The 22,291-nt window shown below is 31.9% G+C and overlaps 1 protein-coding gene across 1 annotated transcript in view; it reads left to right on the top strand.

Moving 5' to 3' along the window:
• Positions 1–2,237: 2,237 nt before the first annotated feature.
• Positions 2,238–22,291, top strand: part of LOC149578128 (polyubiquitin-like) — a 76,072-nt gene continuing 56,018 nt past the window's right edge. Inside the window, exons 1-2 of the mRNA XM_089827613.1 lie at positions 2,238–3,265; positions 14,023–14,025. Of these exons, the coding sequence (XP_089683739.1) occupies positions 2,257–3,265; positions 14,023–14,025 (1,012 nt within the window). The 5' untranslated portion in view covers positions 2,238–2,256. The remainder of the gene's footprint in view (positions 3,266–14,022; positions 14,026–22,291) is intronic.

Below are 22,291 nucleotides of genomic sequence, written 5' to 3'. Positions count from 1 at the left end.
TATTGTTTACTAATCTCTAAAACAATAAATATTGTTGAGGGTGGACCATAAAAAGTTCTTTGTATCAAATCCCCTAACAGGGTGACACATTAACTTGTGTTCTGAAGTCCTTTAACTAGGCTGCTCCTAATAGGGAAAGACTTTAATATGTCTCATCAAAATCCCTTAATTGGTCGGGTGGTACCTAATAGTGCCATTATAATCTTTTAAAATAGATAGGCTCTTGATTAGATGCACTCCAAGAGAGTGCAAGCTTTGTGGATTGACTCACACATTGAGGCTTTTACCCTAACTGGGTTTCCACAAGATAAATATTGTGTTATACATTGCTATGTTCATTTTCTTTATTTTTACTTAATCTTGACTAATTAAGTTGTGGTTAGCATGAACTTGCAGACTGGCGTGAAGTGTGATAGAAGTAGAAACATTGAATGTAGTAGAGTATAACACCCCTCCTCTCCCCCCCCCCCCCCCCCCGCCCAACCCCACCCCAGTATATTGCCCTGTGTTAGACCAACATAAACATCCTAGATGGTTCTTGAGGTTGACATCCTCTACATTTAATTTTTCTTACATTAGAATATGTTGAGAATAACCCCCAAATAAGTTTTGACACTCACTCAATTTTTTAAAGGGATTTTACATTTTTCTCCTAAAATAACACAACTTTTGAATAATGTATCTAGTAATTTGTGGACTCAATTAGTTATTATTACCACTTTTCAAAAACCTCTTGAAGTGTTCCACATCCTTGAACTAGAATTACTCTATTCAATCAACGTTTGGCCCCCTTCCGAAGCCTCTAAGGCCTTTAAAATGGAGTTCAAAGTTTTTTATACCAACTGCCAAAACAAAAAATTCAATATGATGATCTTCAAAACTAGACTTGATCTTTCCATGAAACTTTATCAGAAACCTTACACATCTAAAGTGAACCTCCAAAGAAGTAATTGGAACAATCCACTCTCAAATGAGTTGCTTACTAAAAATAGCAAACTTGCCAAAAATAGTAACATTGTGCAAAGATAGCCATTATTGAAAAACTAAACAATATTTTTCTTGGGCGATGCATGATCACTCTTACACCTTGGATGCTCATGTGTCAAATTTGCATGTTCGTGTCCTTTTCCATTTAGTTTTTCACCAACCTCAGGAGAATGTATTTAATGCAGCTATATACTAATAAAATTTGTGGCACACTCTGTGCTAGGTTTGTCTCACACCCAATTCCTATCCATCTCAATGTACTCTCATTTACAATAATTTTACAACTTTCACCATTCACCCCTCATTTAATGCATCTCATTCACATGTGCTTAAATACATGTCTCTTACTTTGAGGTTATCATTTATTTGTCCATGTTCATTTATATGCTACTCAAGATCAAATAAACCTCAAATGCAAACTTATTTTCTTCTCTCTTCCCACTAGTTATCATGGTCAAATTTATGCATAAGTGTGGCATGTTACTATGTCTTGGTGTTTAAAGAAACTCAATGTGCTAAAAAATTAAAGAGCGAGAAAAAAATAAGAGAAGTGAATCATTAGAACTAAGAATCATGATAAACCACACTCTATTTTCTAAGGGACAAAGGCTCATCCACATATAGACTATTTACATATTTAAACTTGTTGTCTTTGAATATTTGTTGAGAACCACAATGTCCGCCATCTAGATATCCAACCCAAAAGAACTTGAATGTAATGATCAAATAAATTTCCCTCAAATACTCATTTTAATAAATCATTTACAAACATTGATACTTTTAATAGTTCAAACTCATGTACCAAGCATAAATTTTCATCACTTAAAATTGACCATAGAACATAAGTGTTTAGAGCACAATAAATTCTTCATCATCATTAACTTTTAAATCAAATACTATGTTTTTCTATTTAAAAAGAATATTTTTAAATCAAATTAATGATAAATATAATCCAAATTTATCTATTAATACTATTTTATATGCTTATTATTATTTCTTTGTCATCGTAAATGATTTTATATCTTTCGTCAATGATTCAAATTGCAACGATGATAGGTAATGGCTTGTGATGGGTATATATAACTTAAATCAAGTTCCAAATTGGACCAAGGCGATACAAATCATCTCAAATAAATACGTTATTCATTGCTCTGAATTTCACGGAAGCAAATTTCGTTCCGCCAAGAATTTCTTGCTCTGAATTATTCAATCTCTTCCAGCATGCAGACATCTGTGAGAACATTTTCTGGAAAGATTCACGACAGAGAAATGATTTCCCCTGATCAACAGAGATTGATATTTGCTGGATATCAATTGCAAGATGGCAGCAAAATTGCCGATTACAATTTAAAAAGAGAATCCCCTGTTCATCTGATGAGAGGGATGCAAATCTTTGTCAAGGCTTTGAGCGGCAGAGTAATCAGCCTGGAGGTTGAGGCTTGTCACATCACTGCCGAGATTAAGGCAAAGATTCAAGAAAAGGAGGGAATTCCTGCAGATCAACAGAGACTGATCTTTTCTGGCAAGATATTACATAATGAGAGGGCGCTGTCTGATTATAACATCCAGAAAGATTCCACCCTTCACCTGGTTCTCTGCCTTCATGGAGGTATGCAGATCTTTGTGAAAACTTTGGCTGGTAAAATAATTACTCTTGAGGTTGAGAGCTTAGATACAATTGACAAATTGAAGACAAAGATTCAAGTAAAGCAGGGCATTCCTGCGGATCGGCAGAATTTGCTTTTTGTTGGAAAGCAGCTGGAAAATGGGAGGACACTTGCTCATTACGGCATTGAGAAGGAATCTAATCTAACCCTCGTCCTTCAGCTCCGTGGTGGAATGCAGATATCTGTCAAGGATTTGAGTGGGAAGATCAACGCACTTGCAGTTGAGAGCTCGGACACAATAGCAACCGTAAAGGCCAAGATTCAAGATAAGGAAGGGATTTCTCCAGGCAAACAGATTTTGACCTATGCTGGAGAAGACTTGCAGGACGAAAGAACTCTGGCGGATTATGGCATTGTGAAGTATTCCACGCTTCGCCCTCGTGGTGGTATGCAGATTTCTGTGAAGACGTTAACAGAAAAGATCATTACTGTTGAAGTTGAAAGCTGGTATACAATTGACAATGTCAAGTATATAATTGAGGAAAAAGAGGGGATTCCTGTAGTTGAACAGAAACTGTATTTTGCTCGAAAGCAGCTGGAAGATTGGAAGACACTTGCTGATTACGGCATTCAGAAGGATTTCACTCTGGAACTTGTGCTTCGCCTCCGCGGTGGGACTCAGATCTAGGAGATATTTTGTCTCGCATCATCCTGGTAGATTTTAGCTGTAGGATATCTTTTAATCTTTAAATTACTCTTTCATAATTTTGGCTGGAAGTATATATCATCATTCGCAGTGCCCTGAGGATCTTTCAAATGACAGATGCAAAAGCTAGGCCATAAATTGAAAGTACTTGTCACAGATTTGTTTTGAAGTTCGTGTTTTCTCTGTACAAGATTTGGTTGATTGTCATACACATTTTGTTCCTCAATAAATGTTTTCCCAGTTTAGCAAAACCTGAGGCACGTAGCATTCACTAGAAAGACATTGAAGTAAATGCATGTTCAAAAATTTATTAATTCTTTTTTCAAGAAAGTCTTTGGAAAGCAGAGTTAAAAGCATTCATTTCATATACAAAGATCGTTTGATCTTTCAAATGATACGTGCAAAAGCTAGGCCATGGAATTGAATCTACTTTTTGGAGTTCATGTTTTCTATGTACAACGGATTATTTTTCATGCAAATTTGTTCCTTAATTATCTTTTTCTTTATGTACAAAACCTGAGGCAATCAGCATTCGCTGAAAAAGATTAAATGCATGTTCAAATATTTGTCGATTCACATTGCTAAAAAGTTGAAGAACAGAGCATTCATTTCATAAATAGTCGTTTGATCTATCAAATGATATATACTAAAGCTGGGCCATGGAATTGAAATACTTGTCGCGGGTTTGGTTTGGAGTTGCATGTTTTCTCTGTAGAATAATAGATTAATTTTCAATTAAAAATTGCTTCTCCATTCCTATTCCAATCAAATTCCAGCAAACAAACGGGCCCTAGATGCATGTTCATGTTCAATTATTTATCAGTTCTTATCAATTCATATTGCTAGAAAGTTTTTGGAGAGCAGAGTTTAAAGCATTCATTTCATATATAAGGATTGAATCTCGCATATTTTGTAAGACACCATTTGTCCACATTAAAATACGAATTTAAGCACTAAAATGTTTCTGGTAAAACAATTCCTCGTGATGATCAGATTCTTTTGACTGTGACAATGCTTATAGTCATCCTAAGTAACGCACAGACAAGAAGTAGTGCATTAACTAGATGTGTTCGTTGATCAGAGCTTACTGAAACCCTTTCAGAAACCTGAACTGATAAAATCATTAGCTACATCTACCTCATCTGATAACAATTCCCTTTAGCAGCTATGTTTTAGATTTCTGAATACCAATTCTTGCAAAACGGATTTATGAATTATAGATCAATCATGGCATTGCCAATTCTTGGTTATTCCCAAAGTAACAGAAATCTCACAGAAATGATTTTGTAGTTTTAGTAATAGAAAATAGTTTGTTGCAAATATGATTTTGAGGCTTTACGAGAAACAATACACTGTTGCAAATGTCAAGGACCAGAACTTTATATTCTGAAAATTACCATATGAAAAGTCTCATTAGATTGGGAAGACTAAGGTATTTGTATAACATTTGGAGGTATTCAATATTTTGAAAATGAAACTGAGCGGGAAAAATCTGTAGAAGGGAAAGAAAAAATGAATGGAATAGAAATAACAGAAAGATTCGTAATTACAGTAACAGAAAATCCCGTAAAAAGAATTGTGTAGTTTTGGTAATAGAAATTCAATGTCAAAAACCAGAGTTTCATTACAGTGTGAAGGTATATGAAATCTTTCGTTAGACTCTGAAGATTAAGATACAAAGACTACTGAACATTTTGAAAATATAACCGAGCGGGAAAACTCTCTACAAGAAAGCAAGGGGGACATCTCCATTGCTAAGCTTTGAGGATGGCTTGAAAGATTGGGGATGAAAGGGTTGATCAAAGATGTCCTCAAACTTGATAAAAAGGTTGATTAAAGATTGTGCCTCAAGTTTGAGAAAACAATTTATTTCATTCAGAATTGAATGGTTAATAGTTTTTGGAAAAGAGGGGTAAAAATTTATTAAGATAGAAAGGATTACAACAAAGAGAGCTCAACAAGGAACTCTGTCCTAATCAACAAGTTCATCAAATTCTCGTAACAAATCAGAGGTAGCTGCCTCTATCCATAATATTCCAGCCCGGTTCATGAACAGAGACTCACTTGGCCAAACAATCAACACGACAAGAATGTAAGTAAACTTAATGAACTCAAGAGAGGCACAAAAGAAAAGAATCTGATTAACAAGTCCTCAAGCTCCTCCTAAGTAAGAAGTTCACCACCACTTGAGAATCAGAGTCACAAATAATCTTGTGCTGGTGCTTCAAACTACACTGCTCCTAGTTGTTATTTGCGGTAGAGGTCCAACCCTAATTCCTATCCATCATTATTTAGACCATTCACACATTATTATTATTAGTTCCTACTATTGCATTCATTCACTTTATTTCTCTAATTAAATTGACCAGTCATATTAAAGAACTAAACACACTTCTATAGTTTATATTTATTTTTTATTTTGCATAATTACATAATTTTCAATTTTCTAAAACTCTATCGAACAATACTAATTTCCATCAATCAAAAAATACAGATTTTTCAAAATCAATCTTATCTTTTTTAACCCTATCTGGGCCTACAAGAACTCGTGAGCACCAATAATGTCAATGTCATATCTAACAGTATATTTAACCATTCTTACGTACAAAAGAAATATTTAAAGATCCAATTATTATTTGACAAAGTCCCGATGCTTCACCCCTGTGAGCATCACCTAGATCCAATGAGTGGTAAGTGTTCCATTTATTCTCATGAGAGATGGATTCATGTTGAATCACTACTCATGAAACATGGGTCAATGAGTTTGACTCAAAATCACACAGTTAAATCCTGAGAGCAATATCACAATTTGACTTGTTGTGGAAATTATCTCCGACTTATCAATGAACAATGATATTAAACAACAAACTAACACAATAGAAAATCAGTCATTTCAAAACAGTAACAAGTTAGTGTTATATTATAGTGTTGTAGTTAAATGTAATCGAACTAATCCCATAAAAAACTTGAAACATATTCTAGTATATTAGTTATTATATTTATTATTTATAATGTTTAAATGATTTTAATAGAAATTGAGGAATTTAGCAAAATGAGTAAATAGATTGTGTTATTGTTTGAATATGGTAATTTATACAAAATTTATAATTTAGGTAAGTTAAGTACTTAAGTGACATCTAATTAGTTAGAAATAGTTTTTAAAGTGAAATTAAAAATCCAATTAATTAACAAGTTTAAATCTATACATAAATATTTTGTCATGTATATAAAATACACTAAATTTGTAGCGAAAATAGTGCAATATGGAAGCATTTAATTAGAACCCAACACCTCCCACATGAGAGGTTCACAAGTTACCATTGTGTTGTAGGCTCTTGCCTAATTATTGATGCAAAAAAAAGATAAACAAATCTATTAATTAATTTGATTATTATTATATAGTTTTTTCTTAGATTTCTTTTAAAATGTATATTCTTATATATAACTAACTAATATTCATCTAACTTTATTTTTATTTGATTTATTTTATTTCAATTTTCATCTACAAATCTCTACTTTCCTTGCATTGTGTTTCTTGTTTAATGAGTCTTGTACAATTTACTCATTGTTATTCCACCCACACTTTTCCTCCTACCTCAAAAGTATTATTTTACCCCAAATATCACTTTGAGTGATCTAGGATTGACCTAGTTCAATTTTGTGATATATGATAATAAAATTGAAATTTACGTTTTAACATTTAAATAATAAGTTTCATATGCCTTTCTACTATCTATTTTGAACTAAATTAATACAATTGTGTGTGACATGTTATACTATAGTTTTAAACAACATTCAATGTGCACTTAATTTTATTTAGGAATTAAAAGAAATTTTGCTAGAATATGCTTTAAGTTCTAAAGGGGTAGAATTTTATCTTCCTAGAGGCCAACTACATGTTGCAATGTTTTTGTTAACATCTCTACTTATAATTAATTCTACCCATCGAAAGGGTTTTACTTGAGAACCTAGTGACCACTATAGGCATAGTCAAATCATGTTAATTATTTGACAAAATACCTCAAATAAATGTAGTGGGGTGAAATAATATTTTTAAGAATGCCTTCAAAAATTTTAATTTAATAAAGCACTTTAGAAAATATCTTGACCTTTAAAGATTTTCTTGAATTCAATGTGCATGAAACCATGTACATTAGTGGATGAGGATTCTACATACTTCAACCATGAATAACCCTTATTGCATTTCATGTATAGCTAATAATTTTTGGTTCATGGTTGACCTTGTTTATTAAGGAGACCTTAAGCATTGATATTTCAATTAAACCTATGGTGGTTGTGCGAGTACGATTTCTACGATTTCTATAATGAGAAATAACATACTATAGAAAATTGCATAATTGAGCAAACACACATAACATAGTATTTAGGTGGAAAAACGTGGTAAAAATATACCAATAAAAATCCATGGGTCAATCTATTAACTTGTATTACTGAATTTTTTTAAGAGTTACAAAAGTGTTTTAAAATTTAAATACAATCATGACTCCAAGTTGTATATAACAATTGAGTTGTAGAGTTCAAAATAAAGACCACTTACTAAATTTAGTAGGTATGACATGTACAACTAGATGTTAACACTTGTTGAAATTACTATTTTAGGAAAGCCACCTACCCGAGAATTTGAAAGACTCATGCCAATTTTGATGACTCAACCACAACTAGATGACTAGATGGATGACTTTGTATTCCAACAATTTCTTGGTTCCTAAAATGACATATTAACATATGTTATGTACATGTAGTCTCGTGGAGGTCCTTCCTAAAAAATATTACATGGGTACTACTAAGATTCTTTTAAAATATTTTAAATTGAACAATCTCATGAACATTGCAATGTTCAACTTAGCTTTAGAATTTAAGCTTCAAAATCTACAAAATATAAGGACCTTAGGAACTTAGTTATTTAAATGCATATGAAATTCAAAAAAATATAATTATACAAAAATAGCAATAAATTTGAACTCTCCAATTGATTGACAAGTGATAGAAAATTTCTTAATCAACTATTCCATAACACTCAGAAAATAGAACTTTATATTGAACTTTATGCTCATCTTCATTCTGTAAAATTCCCTTCATCAAATCTTCATTATATTTTTCCAGTCATAAAATTCATAACAAACTTTGACTTTATCCTTTGAACTTCTTGTTCATTTTCATTATTTTCATCAAATGTTGACCTGAGATTAAATCTTTCTTAAAGTGTTCTTCAAGCTCATACTCGGTGAACCTTACATCTTTTCTTGAGAAATACATCACTTGGTTAGCACTAGAATTACTCAATTAATACTACACTTCAACTCTTCTTTGTCAGGTGCTCAGTGACAAATGTATTTATTCAGTGAATATTATATTCTTTCTTTCACCTAGTTTCTTGATGTAGCTTATGAAGCTTAGTGCAACTTGATCATCTTCAACACTTTAACACATGATTGTACAACAATCAAATTAAAATTAACTATCACATTCCAACTCATTCAAGTGCCCATTCAATACCATACATATCAACACTCTAACTCAACATACTTTCTTCAAAACCTCTTCATCAATCAAATGATATGGTACTCTACTAAACTAGCATACTATCTATCTAATTAAGGCTTGACATCAATGACAACATAACAATCGATATGACTCTTACACATAGATTAATAACATAATCAATTAAGGGTAACAAATCCAAGTTCTAACCCATAAAAGTCTACCAATGCTTCCATCTAATTATTAGTGCCCATTGGTAAAGGAACAAGCTTGGCAATAATCACATTTCCCAAATAGTCTTGAATGAATATTCCAACACATTATAATCATGGGTTACGATGTGAAGCCCCATCAAAATTAAGCTTATACACATCTTGTTGTACTAGCTTATGCCATTTAACATCTTTCCTATTAATTTTTGTTGCCTCTACATAATTTTAGCAAGTGGAATCTTAATCCTAGGCTAGTCCCTAAGAATGGCATTCTCTCAAGATGTGAATTGTAGCTCATTAAGTGATATCTAGCTAAGATGTGAATTCATCTTTTCACTTATTGAACTAATTGTATTTTTTAACCAATTCCAAAATTGAGCTCTGCTTACAGAGTATACACTTATTTCTTTCTCACTAGATGGACAAAATTTTAATTACAGGAGCAATGATCCATAGTTCATGTAAAGCCCCGCCAAGGGATCCAAAAGAATTAAGCTAAAGTTTTAGTAAGTTTGCCAAACATTTTTTTTTAAAGAAAGAATAACATACACATCAAATACAAAGTAATGGAAGCAATAACATACAATCATAATTAAGAAAACATCATAGATTGCATTCCTTGAGGATCCCAAGACATTGAATCACATTTGACTTTAATTAATACTAAGTCTAACATATACCACATCCACATGAAAGAATAATTATAAGGCCAAGTCCATTTAAATAATATACATTTGTTTTCAATGCCACTTGACAATAAAATTTGGAATGTTCAATCATCCACTATACATGTCACAGGGTATGAAAGGCTAAAAGAATATCCATTTATAAAAATAGAATTACGTCATCCCTTTCAAATCCATGATACAAAATACAATACAATAAGTGAAACCATCCATCATAAAGATACAACTATCCATCATAAAGATACAACCATCCATCATAATACATAGAGATACAATGAAAGAAAAAGCAGACAAGGAAACTCCAACCACGATATCAATGGACGGATCTCAATGGTAAGAGTAAAAAGCACTACCACCCAACCACGTGGTAACCCAAAAAGGCCCACTCCCACTGCGCTAAGGAGATAGTCTCAAGTCCCAAACATGATATCAATCCAAATATCAAAAGTAATCTCTAAGTCCAAGAAACCCTAAAAGTAATTTAACTCAAAGGTTCCAAGATAAATCAACATCTAGACCTAGGGGCACACAAAGACATGTAGGAAATCTACTACATAAGCAGAGAAGTGTCATTGCATGAATCAACGCTAGAGTTACCCTGGCAGTCTCTCAGTACCCCAGTCTATCAGTAACATTACCATGGTTGAGTTTAAAAGATCAAGATCAATTCCTCATAACATCACAATCACATAACTCCCAAGCCTCTGGTAGATGTCCTAAAATTGGTCAACACTCTAGTCAACCCAAACCCAAAACATAGACAACATATAAAAAACAAGTGTAGGTTTCATAGTTTGGTTTGATTTGAAAATACGTAGTTAAATTAAACAGTAAGGTAACATTTTCATTTCAATGTACGTTTCAAGTTAATGAGATTCTCAATTTACCCTACAAGTTAGCCCATTCATTTATTCGAATCAAATATAGAATTACCTCCATTATATTTTAAGCCAATTTCCTAAAATATTCTAAGGATAATCATTTATTCATTTATATTATTAAAATAATATCTACTAATCTTCCAATTTAACTTATTCTCAATTTTATTAAAGTCAATATTAGTATTTAATGAAATAAATCTAAATTCACTAAGTACTCTCGTATATTAATTAAACCTAATTAAATTTTATTTAATTAATTTAATTAATAACTATAGAAAATAATATTCTTAATATTTTATTATTTAAATTATTCATAATAATAAATATTAAATAAAAATAATTTAATAAATTAAATATTATTAATTTTTAATAAACTATTTATAAAATTAAATTAAATAATATTATAAAATTTATATATTTTTAAAAAATTAAAGCAGTTATTATAAAGGCTTGCTAGCCTTATGAAGGGTCACGGCCTCTCTACGACTACCACAGGGCCTACGGCCACGGCCGTTGTTGCAGTCCTTACATCAGTGGTAGAAGCTACCTCAATTAAGAATAGGGGGAGGTGGGGTAACTCCCTCCCTCAAAAATTTTTTTTTTTGTATTTTTCTTTATAAATATTTTATTATAAAAAAAAATCAACAAAACTCCCACTTATATATATATAGTTCTAGCCTTAATCTGATAGAGGAAATATGACCAACTGGTCGAATTCTCAATTGAAATTTTTGAATTTAATACAAAACCCTTTCCCGTTCAAATTCCACTTTTAAATCTACTAAAGAAGGATTATATTGATCTTTTAATCTTTCCATGTACAGAAGATTTAACATACATACTAGAAATTCACAATACCGAAACATTCGTCATAAAAATTGTTCAGATAACCATTTGATAGTCACAATGAAGACATGAAAAGAAAAAATGTAATAAATTGTGTGAATAATCACAAGCATCTTCCTGGACTCTGATGCTAATCACTATGCCCAAAAAGATTGTGAGCAAAATTTCTCCTCTCAAAACCTTCTCTCTTCTGAAATTCTCTTCCCAAAATTTGCAATCCTTCGAAAATGAACCCTCCAATTGTGATATGCAGTTCTCTCCTAAAATCAGGGCACTAATTGTGTGATTACCCGAGAGAACTCCTTGCTCACCAAACTTTAACTCTTTATTATCTTTTTCATGCACGTTTACTGAATTAAAAAATAACTTTTTTTAATTTCACTTGACTTCTCTTTTGATTAATTTATTAAATTTTAATCTCATGCACACATTATGCGACCTTAAAACTTTTAATAAATTAATATCTTTTTCACTTTTTAATTTATTTTGGAAACATTAATTGATAAAATATTTAATAACTTAAATAATAATAAAAATGAACTCTAAATATATCATTGTTAAATTAAATAAATATTATCACGTTCTAAAATTAAACTTATAACTTTTATCTTTAAATTGAATTCTTTTTATTTAATTAATTCTCCAAATTAATTAAATATAGTTAAATATTAAAAATATCATAACAATTTTTCATTAAATTTAATTATTAATTTAATCATTTAATTTGACTTAATTAATAGAAAAATCACTAAAGACTTATAAAACAAAATATGAAAACCCATCATAGAAAAACACATACAAGATCAAACTAAAGGGTTATACTCACGAATTAACATCATACAACACATTTAGAAGGTAATCAACACAGATACTTGTCCTAATTTTTTAGGACAAATGGCTTAAATGTTTAGGATTTGGACTTAAGAATTTATCTCCCCTCTCTTACCATTGAGATAATGCGATAGGGTACACTCATCCTTGCAATTCACGAAAGTCGATACCTAATATCTGCAATCTGCATAAAAATCATGCATATACAAGCACATATATACTAAGCTAAATAGACAATGGCAAGAATTGGTGCATCGTGTAGATCCTAACTAGCAAGTGACTACGACTGCCTTCCTAAACCACATCAAAAATGCCATACATAAAGAAAACATACACACACACCATACAGTATACACATGCAGTACGGGGTAAGTATCCATAAGAAAACACATATGATAATCCATCTAACTAATCATCATCAAATAACTGAAATCACTATAATAATCATAATCATGCATACATAAAGTAAATAGTATCAAGTAGTCTCATCATGAAATCAACTGAATGTGAAACAATATTTGATAATCTAAAAGATAGTGCTACCGATCAACAAGCATAACCTAGCCTAAAAGAGTTCAGCAATAATAACAAAATGCAAACTAGAGGCAGGCACTACATCCACCCCCCTTAGACTTAGGCTTACTCCTAGAAGCCTACAAGAATAGTAAAACTAAAGAACTCACTGTGCGGATCTCATTGGACCCTTCCCCCCTGTAGGAGGATATGACTCTACTGAGAATGCTCTCTAGGACCTACTCATGTCTCCAACTATAGGTTCCGAAGCTGTGGGTCTCTAGTCTGAGAATTGTGATTTCCATTAAGGGAAATAGGATGACTTGTTTCCATGTTGTCCACATGAGAAACACTCTTCATCAAAACTCCTCTGCACTCTAGGTGCACTAAATTGTTGAACGCTACCCTCACTAGCATAAGAAAGGATACTCTGAGATGACTAGTCATACTAGTTGCAATTATTGCACTGTGCATTGCGATAGCTCCTAGCATTGGAACCACTACCACCACTCTGTGCTAGAGGATAAGTTTCTCCCTACTTATGATTACCTCCAGAAGGAGATTTCTTACTACCACCTGAGTTCTAGTTACCCTTGGATCTTGATGTTGTAGGTGCTCCCACAAAATCCCCATGTCCAAGGTTAACACTCTGCTCTACAAGAATGGCTTGATGTACCACATCTTTGAGGGTTTTAGGTTCAAACACCTTAACAGCCCCAACTAGACAATTGTTCAAGCCTCTGATGAAATGTTGTGCCAACTATGTTGGGTTATCACTAATTCCCAAAAAAGGCATGAGCTCATAGAACTTGCACTCATACTAAATTAAGGTTAAACTGAATTGTCTCAAGTTGTGGAATTCATTTGCTCTATGTTGCTTCCATTCCTCTAGTAGGAAACTCTAACAAAAAATTTCTAGAAATAACTCCCATATAACATTATTCATGTCTATGCCTAGCTTCTTCTCTTCGATAGACCACCAAGTGGCTCCAAAGAGTTTTAGGTTGGTAATAGCAAACCTCTCTTTGACATTACTGTCAAAGTCCCAAATAGCAAAAATCTTGTCAAGAGCAATAAGCCACTACTCAGCTACATAACCTGAACCATGCCCATTAAAGGGCTTGACCTTAAACTTCTAAAAGTCCTTCATCTAAGAAGCTACTATGGATCTTTTTTTATCCCTCCAAGGACTCCTAAACCTAGGTCTATGCTTGTGTCCTATCTCATGTGCCCCATCCCAGCCATGAATAGGAGGTAGGGGATCAATGATGTTTTTCATCATTTTCCTTAGGTCAACTCCTTAGAGTTAGCTTGTTGCTCTTTATAGTTATCTTCCTAATGCTCACTGACATGATCTTCCCTATTTGCTTCTTGAAAAGAGGCTTCGTGGATAGACTCATATACACTGATGGCTCTACCTCACCCACAACCTCTACCACAGCCTAGGCTATGACCTCTAACAAAAGATCATGTCCCAAATACCATCCTACATTAATATCCAAGTTACAAGATGCTATAATAACCATAAACAATACTATTGTATAGCATACATAAAAGGTACATGTTTTGAAAACAATATAAGTTCATTTTTTGTTTTACCTATTTTTAGGTTTAAGTATATTTCAATTTTTGAAGTCTAAGTGTTCAAGTTTAAAGATATACAACTAAAAGTTTAAGTTTCATTTTAGTTTGAAGTTCAAGTTTCAGTTTGTAATAGATATACATAACAATTTAAATTTTATTTTTGTTCAACTAGTTAACAACTAGTGGTGTTCCAACATACCCAGAGCTCCCAATGTAGAACTTGTGCTTTGATACCAGATGTAACGCCCCACCAAGGGATCCAAAAGAATTAACCTAAAGTTTTACTAAGTTTTCCAAACATTTTTTCTTTTAAGAAAGAATAACATACACATCAAACATAAAGTAGCATTGAAAGCAATAACATACAATCATAATTAAGAAAACATCATAGATTACATTCCTTAAGGATCCCAAGATGTTGAATCACATTTAAATTTAAGTAATACTAAGTCTAACATATACCACATCCACATGAAAGAATAATTATAAGTCGAAGTCCATTTAAATAATATACATTTGTTTTGAATGCCACTTGGCAATAAAATTCAGAATGCTCAATCATCCACTGTACATGTTACAGGGTATGAAAGGCTAAAAGAATATACATTTATAAAAATAGAATTACATCATCCCTTTCGGATCCATGATACAAAGTACAATACAATAAGTGAAACCATCCATCATAAAGCTACAACCATCCATCATAATACACAAAGATAGAATGAAAGGAAAAGTAGACAAGGAAACTCTAGCCACAATATCAACGGCCATATCTCAATGGTAAGGGTAAAAAGCACTACCACCCAACCGCATGGTAACATAGTCTCAAGTCCCAAATAGGATATCAATCCAAATATCAAAAGTAATCTCTAAGTCTAGGAAACCCTAAAAGTAATCTAACTCAAAGGTTCGAAGATAAATCGAGATCTAGACCCAGAGGCACATAACGACACATAGGAAATCTAATATGTAAGTGTGAAAGTGTCATCACACGAATCAACACTAGAGTTACCTTGGTAGTCCCTCAGGACCCCAAACCCCTAGTGATCCATGTGGCACTAGTATCCTCTCATACTGACAAGGCATACTAACAATACATGGTCACAACCAAGCATTCTCTCTACTCCCATCCTGGTCTATACTAGCACTTGAGGCATGGGAGAGAATATACAAAGACTCTTATTAGGTTCATTTTATTCCCATTTAGTGTAGTGTTTTCACTTATTAAAAAACTTACAATGGGTTACTTTGGTAGCCACTTAGGACCCCAGCCTCCATTGCAAGCTAGTTCTCAACATTACATATAGATAACCTACCCTAGGCTCATAAAAGTATAAATCAAAGAATCATATAAAATCACCTAAGTCCTGGAAAGCATCAACAGATAATTCACAATAACACATCATTTCTCTATGAGTAACTGGAAAGCGTCCTCAAAATATTGATCGAAGACTCCAAATGGTTAAGTCAAGTAAGTCATAACTTTCATCCCATTATCCCATAATAACACTGAAAACAATAACCAACAATATAAAAAACTCATCAAAGAGCATACCAATATATTACCATGGTTGAGTTTAAAAGATCAAGATCAATTCCTCATAACATCATAATCACATAACTCCCAAGCCTCTGATAGATGTCCTAAAACTGGTCAACAATCTAGTGAACCCAAATCCAAAACATAGACAATATACAGAAAACAAAGTGTAGGTTTCATAGTTTGGTTTGATTTGAAAATACATAGTTGAATTAAAGAGTAAGGTAAAACTTTTGTTTCAATGTACATTTCTAGTTAATGAGATTCTCAGTTTACCCTACAAGTTACCCCATTCATTTATTCAAATCAAATATAGAATTACCCCCATTATATTTTAAGTCAATTTCCTAAAATATTCTAAGGATAAGCATTTATTCATTTATACTATTAAAATAATATCTACTGATCTTCCAATAAAACTTATTCTCAATTTTATTAAAGTTAATATTATTATTTAATAAAATAAATCTAAATTCACTAAGTACTCTCGTATATTAATTAAACTTAATTAAATTTTATTTAATTAATTTAATTAATAATTGTAGAAAATATTATTCTTAATCTTTTATTAAATAAATTATTATTAATAATAAATATTAAATAAAAATAATTTAATAAATTTAATATTATTAATTTTTCATAAAAAAATTATAAAAATTAAATTAAATAATATTATAAAATTTATATATTAAAAAAAAAACATTTTAAAAAATTAAAGCAGTTATTATAAAGGCCCATCGACCTTATGAAGGGTCGCAGCCTCTCTGTGGCTACCGCAAGGCCTGCGACCATGGCAGTACATAGTACTACCATTGCCATAGTCCTTGTGTTAGTGGTAGAAGCTGCCTCAATTAAGAATAGGGGGAGGTGGGGTAACCCCCTCCCTCAAATATTTTTTTTTCTATTTTTTATAAATATTTTATTATAAAAACAAAATCAACAAACCCCCCCCCCCCCCCCCCCCCCCCCCGCCCTACTCTAAAATTTTTTAATATATATATATATATATATATTTAATAAAAAGCTTCAGCCTTAATCTCATAGAGCAAATGAGACCAACTGGTTGAATTCTCAATTGAAATTTTTGAATTTAATACAAAACCCTTCCCCATTCAAATTCCACTTTTAAATCTACTAAAGAAGGATTATATTGATCTTTTAATCTTTCTGTGTATAAAAGATTTAACATACATACTAGAAATTTACAATACCAAAACATTCATCACAAGAATTATTCAGATTACCATTTGACAGTCACGACGAAGACATGAAAAAAAAAAGTATAATAAATTGTGCGAATAATCACAAGTATCTACATGGACTATGATGCTAATCGCTATGCCCAAAAAGATTGTGAGAGAAATTTCTCCTCTCAAAACCTTCTCTCTTTGGAAATTCTCTTCCAAAAATTCATGGTCCTTAGAAAATGAATCCTCCAATTGTGATATGGAGTTCTCTCCTAAAATCGGAGCACTAATTGTGTGATTACCCGAGAGAACTCCTTGCTCACCAGACTTTAACTCTTTATTATCTTTTTCATGCACATTTATTGAATTACAAAATAACTTTATTTAATTTCACTTGACTTCTCTTTGATTAATTTATTAAATTTTAATCTCATGCACACATTATGCAATCTTAAAACTTTTAATAAATTAATATCTTTTTTCACTTTTTAATTTATTTTTGAAACTTTAGTTGATAAAATATTTAATAACTTAAATAATAATAGTATTTAGTATTTATTTAAAAATGAACTCTAAATATATCATTATTATATTAAATAAATATTATCAAATTCTAAAATTAAACTTATAACTTTTTTATAAAATTTAATTCTTTTTGTTTAATTAATTCTCCAAATTAATTAAATATAGTTAAATATTAAAAATATCATAACAATTTTCCATTAAATTAAATCATTTAATTTGACTTAATTAATAAAAAAATCACCAAAGACTTATTAAAGAAAATAGGAAAATTCATCAAAGAAAAACCCATACAAGATCAAACTAAAGGGTTATAATCATGAATTAACATCATATGACACATTCAAAAGATAATTAACACAAAGACTTATCCAAATTTTCTAGGATAAATGTTTTAAAGGTTTAGGATTTGGACTTAAGAATTTATCTCCCCTCTCTTACCATTGAGTAATGTGATAGGGTACGCTTATCCAAACTTCTTCATCTTCAACTTACTATATGTTCCAATAGAAAATTTGCCTTTCTTCAAATGAACCATCACCTCATCACCAACTTCAAAAACATGATGTCTTCTAGACTTATTAGCATTCTCCTTGTACTTTTGATTTCTTTGTTCCAAATTTAGCTTTACTTCCTTATGCAAAGACTCCATAAAATCAACAAATTATTCTCCTACAACACTTATCTTCTCTTCATCAGCGACATCCCTTAAATCTGATACTCCTCTAGGCTTCATTCCAATAACAATCTCAAAAAGTGTATTTTTTGTACTCCTATTCACAAAATTATTATATGCAAACTTAGCTTGTGCTAGTACCATCTCCCAATTATGTGGTTCATCTCCAACTAAGCATCTCAGCAAATTACCCAAGCTTTTGTTTGCAACTTCTATCTATCCATCAACCTATGGATGAAATGTACAGCTAAATTTTGACTCAATACCCATCTTCTTCCACAAAGTCTTCCAAAAATAACCAAAAAACTTACTATCTCTGTCAAAAATACTACTTCTTGGTAATCCATGCAATCAAACAATCTCTTTGAAGAAAAGTTCAGCAACATGCTCAACATCTGATGTCTTCTTACATGGTATAAAATGAGTAATTTTAGAAAATCTACCTGCAACAATAAATGTAGAATCATACCCCTTTTTTTTTTTAGGCAATCCAAGAACAAAATCCATACTAATGTCAGTCCAAGGTTTCTCAGGAATAAAATTAGGTGTATACAATCCAATATTTTGACTTACTCCTTTTGCAACTTGACAAACTCTACAAATTTTTGAACATCCTTATACATCTGTGGCCAATATTACTTCTCCTTCAACAAACTCAATGTCTTATCAATTCCAAAATGTCCAGCCAATCCACTACTATGCTTTTCCTTAATCAAATTAACTCTCATAGAACTTCTAGGGATACACTACTAAATACCTTTGAACAACATACCTTTTTGAATAAAATATTAATCATACTTACTTATATGATCTATTAGATTTGGTTCTCTACACTCTCTCCATGCCTTAGAAAAATTAGGATTAGTATCATACAACTCTTTCCTATCATCAAAACAAAGAACTTCAATCTTCATTTCAGTTAACAAAGAACGTCTTCTACTAAATGCATCAGTAACTATGTTAGTAACTCCACTCTTATGCTTAGTCACAAATGTAAAACTCTACAAATACTCAACCCACTTCATATGTCTTTAAGCAATTTGTGTTGACTTCCCAAGTACTATAAAGCTTTATGATCAGTATACAACACAAACTCCATAGGAATCAAATAATGTCTTTAGTTCTTCAATTCTTGAACAATAGCATAAAACTTTTGATCATATACAGAATACTTCCTTTTAGCATCATTAAACTTCTCATTAAAGAAAGCAACAGGTTTAGCTTCTTGACTCATTACAGCTCTTATTGCATTACCACTTGCATCACATTCAACTTGAAATACCTTATTGAAATTAGACAAAGCCAATACAGGTAACTCAACAACCTTTTCTTTCAAAGGCTCAATAATATTGTTAACTCCATGTGTCCATTTGAATTTTTTTTTATATCCTCTTATTTTCTTAATCATAGTATTATGAAAAACATTGAAATTCTTTATAAACTTCCTTCCTATAAAAAATAGACAAACCATGAAATGATCTTACCTCACCCACATTCTTAGGTGTAGACCATTCCAAAGTTGCTTTAACCTTCTCAAGATCCATTCTCGGACCATTAGCTGAAATCAGAAATCCCAAATACACAATCTCTTCTTGCATAAAAGAACACTTTTTCAAATTAATCATCAACTTTTCTTCTTTCAATCTCTAGAATACTTTCCTAACATGCTCAAGATGTTCTTCCTTGGTCTTACTGAATATCTAAATATCATCCAAATTAACAATCACAAACTTACCCAAAAATCTTTTCAAATCTTCATTCATCAACCTCATGAAAGTACTAGGTGCATTAGTAAAACCAAAAGGCATAACCAACCATTCATACAAAACATATTTTATCTTGGAAGAAGTCTTCCATTCATCTTCTCTGATTTGATCTGATGATAGCCACTCTTCAAATAAATTTTGGTAAAATACTTTTCTCCACTGGAAAAATTCATTTTTCATCTATCCTCGGTATAGGAAACCTATATTTTACTATGATCTTGTTAATAGCTCTAGAATTAGTACACATCCTCCATTCTCCATTCTTCTTAGGTGCTAATATAGTAGGTACAACAAATGGACTCAACATTTCTCTAATTAATCACTTCTACAACAATTCATGCACTTGTCTATTAAGTTCTTCATTCTCTATAGGTGTTAATCTATATGGTGCTTTTTTTGGAAAATAGCTTTAGGAATCAAATCCATACAAATGACTTATACTTCTTACTAGTGGTAAACTATCAGGAATATCGTCAACAACAATCTCTTTATACTCATTCGGCAATTCTGTAATTTCTTCTATTACTCAGCTACCACTATCTATTGTCACTTAGTCATTACTATCCAAACTTGGTCCTCTAGGAACTATAAAAAAACAAACTCAATTCTTCTTCACTTCTTTTTCAATTTTTTTTCCATTAACCATGTAAACTCTCATAGTAGTACACTTAACCTCATCTAGACTTTCAATCAAAGGAAGCAATATTTGCATCTTCCCATTCACCCAAAGAGTATATTGATTCAATCTTCCATCATGTACATCATATCTATCATATTGCCAAGGACTGCCCAACAAAATATGATGATAATCAATAGGCATAATATCACATAGCACTTCATCAAAGCAATGTCCAATCTTGAACTTCACAACACATTGCTCACTTACCAATATCCTATGCTCATTTTTGATCCATGAAACATGATAGGGTTTGGGATGTTTCAACCTCTACAACTAAAACTTTGTAACTAGCTTTTCTAATGCCAAATTTGTAGAGCTTCCACTATCAATGATCACCTTGCAACATTTTTCAGCCATCTTACATTTGGTCTTGAAAAGACTTCTTCTAAGGACATGTTCCTCATCGCTTTCCTTATTACATAAGGTTCTTCTCACCATTGGATTTTATCCAGCCTCATGTCCACTCAGTGAACTCTCAAGGTCTACTTGAATCACAACATTTATGCTACTTTGCCCACTTTCTGAGGATCAACATTCAAAAGATCTATACCCTTTTTTACCACATCTGAAACAATGACCATGACAACCACCTCTAGGATAAGAATTACCTCTTCCTCGGTAAGAACCAATAAACCCTTAGTAAGAACTACCACCTTTCCACTCAGTCTTGTCTTTCTCATCATTCTTCCATCCAAATTTATATTTATCTTTCACAGAACTATTAGATCTACCACCTTCACCATAAGATCTATCTCTACCTCTCTGTCTTTATTCATGCTTTTTTGTCAAGATCTCCTTAGCTTTCAAGCACATTGATATGCTTCTTCTACACTTTCCAATTTCACAAAACTTATTTCCTTGAATTATAGATCTTAATCCATTTCAATTTTCTCAACATCATCATCCACATGTCCAACTCTGATGTTCAATCTATAGAATTCCTCAGTATAATCTTTCACAGTCATGTCTCTTTGTCTCAAATTCTACATTGTTCTCAAGGAGCTAACTTGGTAATTAGTAGGAAGAAATTTTTTCTTTACCTTGTTCACCATCTTTGGCTAAGTCTTGATCTTCTCCTTCCCTCTGCTTTGTTTATTAGTTTGCAAATGCTCCCACCATAGTGAAGCATGACCTTTCAACCTTATAACTACAAGTTTCACCTTCCTATTATCAAAAGTGTTTTCATACTCAAAGAACTTCTCCAAATTAGAGATCCAATTCAACACAAAATTGGTGTCCAATTTCCCATCATAACGAACAACTTCTACAGTAAGATTTGAATGTACCCTAGACAATAATCTCAATAATCTTTCCTCATCTTGATCTTCTTCTAGTTCTAGATTAGGGTTTTGTGCTACCACTTCATCATCACTCACATCCTCAAGATGTGTTCCTCTCTTTTGGGCTATCTCCACTTCATCTAATCTAACTGCAATTTGTCTCAATGTATCCAATATGGCATTATCAACATTTCCTCTACCATGAACCATCTTTATAAATCAAGTTCCTGCAAGATCCTAACCCTCTGCTAGTTATATGTCAAATTTTCAAATCTACAACTCTACA

The sequence above is a fragment of the Cupressus sempervirens genome, chromosome 1 (genome assembly GCF_028749045.1).
Source record: "Cupressus sempervirens isolate cs-2001-9-10 chromosome 1, ASM2874904v1, whole genome shotgun sequence".
NCBI lineage: Eukaryota > Viridiplantae > Streptophyta > Pinopsida > Cupressales > Cupressaceae > Cupressus > Cupressus sempervirens.
Note: the sequence above shows the minus strand (reverse complement) of the source record. Positions and strands in the feature narration are given on the sequence as shown.